Consider the following 1997-nt stretch of genomic DNA (forward strand, 5'->3'; position numbering starts at 1 on the left):
TTATTTCCAGATTTATACAAAGGAATTAGGAACGAATCCTTCCAAACATTGGGAAAAGAGCCACTTTTTATTGAAGTATTAAATAAATATGCTAGCGGAGTAGCAATAGCGTCTGCACAATTAATTAAAATACTGCTCGGAATATTGTCTGGGCCAAAGTTATAGGAAAACTTGAGTTTTTTTATTTCCATAGAAATGGTACAAATATCAATTAAAGGTAATGATACTAGTTGATTCGCAGTTATTTTAAAAGGATAGTCTAATGAATCATTATAAGTTGCATCAGAATATGTAGTTGAAAAGAAGTTAGCAAATAAATTACTAATATAAGCCTCATCGCTGGATTCATATTGTTGAAATTTCATGGATAAAGGAAAACAAGTAGTTTTCTTCACTCTGTTGAGGGCAGATTGAAGTCTCCAAAGATAAAAAGAGAGTCTCCATCTTTTGAAGAACGAGCTACAGATCTGATAGCTTCAGCATGCTTACCGTATAAAGATTGATGAGAGGAAACAAGAAATAAATAATTGATAACCATTAATTTTAATAGAAACGGATATAAATTCAATATCATCATGAGGAGATTCCATGACTACGAGTTCAGATGATAAATTACATGAAACAGCAATTAGGACACCACCTCCTGTAGTATTGTTACCACGATCACGACGGTAGATATTAAATTTATTGCAAAGAATTTCAGTATTCAGAAAATTTTTATTTAGCCATGTTTCCGTAAATATTAATATTTGTTGATCAATATTGAAACTATTCATATACAACGTTGTTAACTTTGTTCTTAATCCTCGAACATTTTGATAGACGATGGACACGTAATCATTAATTAGTTTTTTGGAATAAAAGATTCACGCTGTGGAAGAGCAGCAATGGTTTGAGGTCTGGACCTGTAAATATATTCCCGGACCAGAGTATTTATTGGCCAGAAATTCGGATCAAGCAATCTTTCGAAGTGATTCATAGAAACTGTAATCTTAAAAGATGATATTGATCTCGGTTGAGAAAAATTAAATTTTTGTATTGATATGTCAGCATCATTACCAAGTTTATTTTTTATGTAGAAATCAACTGAATCGGAAGTAGTATCGCTTGCTAGACGAGAAATGAATATTGTCTTTTTTGGAGGAATTGCTCGGAGAGGAATAATTTCAGTATTTATCAATTGCGGAGGATTATCAACAATCGGATTAATCACATTAGTAGTTACATTGGCAGAACATAAAACTGCGTCAGCATAACTAAGATGTGAATTATTACTACTTAATTCAGTAATATTGGATAAAGGAACAGTTGGATCAGATGCAGTGTTACACGAAGGTACAGAAACAGAAATATTAGTTAATGGAACGTTTGGATCAGATGCAGTGTTACACGGAGGTGCAGACACAGTTGGTTGATCATCACGTTTTTCCTTGGTTAAGTTTCTTGCCGATTTACGTCGTTTGGGAGAAGATTGCGGAGGAGATTTTAAATTATCTAGAGATTTAAAATCATCGAACAATTTTCTGTATGCGGAAATGCGTTCATTTAATTTAACGGCTTCATCTTGAATTTCGGCGAATTTCTTTTTAGTCTCTTGGAAAAATCGATAATAGTTTACACCAAATTTTCTACAACTTTCACAGCACCAATGTAAACCTTTATTTCTAGAAACAGCTTCTGCTACTAGCCCTGAAAGTCCACTGCATTTAAAGTGACAACATTCATGGCACAGCCAACAGACCACCATTCTTTCATCTTCACCTTTAATATTACAATTTTTTAATAAACAAGCCATTTTTTTAAAAAATTAGTATGTATTTTTTTGCACAGTGTAGAAACAAGATAAATCAGATGGCAACTTTATCATTTGACAAGCAAACAAAAGAGATGATCAATGTTTGTTGTTGTAGTAAAAAAAAACAAAACAAAAAGGAATAAGAGAATGGTACTTATCTTTGTATTATGTTGTTGTTATAAACGTGTAGATGAGTACAAGT

General features: G+C 32.4%; 1 protein-coding gene across 1 annotated transcript; it reads right to left on the reverse strand.

The window, feature by feature from the left end:
- Window positions 1–1059: 1059 nt before the first annotated feature.
- On the reverse strand, window positions 1060–1747 carry LOC119613348 (the record flags this gene model as incomplete). Its single annotated transcript, XM_037969367.1, has 1 exon — window positions 1060–1747. A coding segment is annotated over exon 1 (688 nt), but the record flags the coding sequence as incomplete, so codon positions are not given.
- Window positions 1748–1997: the final 250 nt, after the last annotated feature.

The sequence above is a fragment of the Lucilia sericata genome, unplaced genomic scaffold (genome assembly GCF_015586225.1).
Source record: "Lucilia sericata isolate MDLA Ls3-8-SP2 unplaced genomic scaffold, ASM1558622v1 Contig002078F_arrow, whole genome shotgun sequence".
NCBI lineage: Eukaryota > Metazoa > Arthropoda > Insecta > Diptera > Calliphoridae > Lucilia > Lucilia sericata.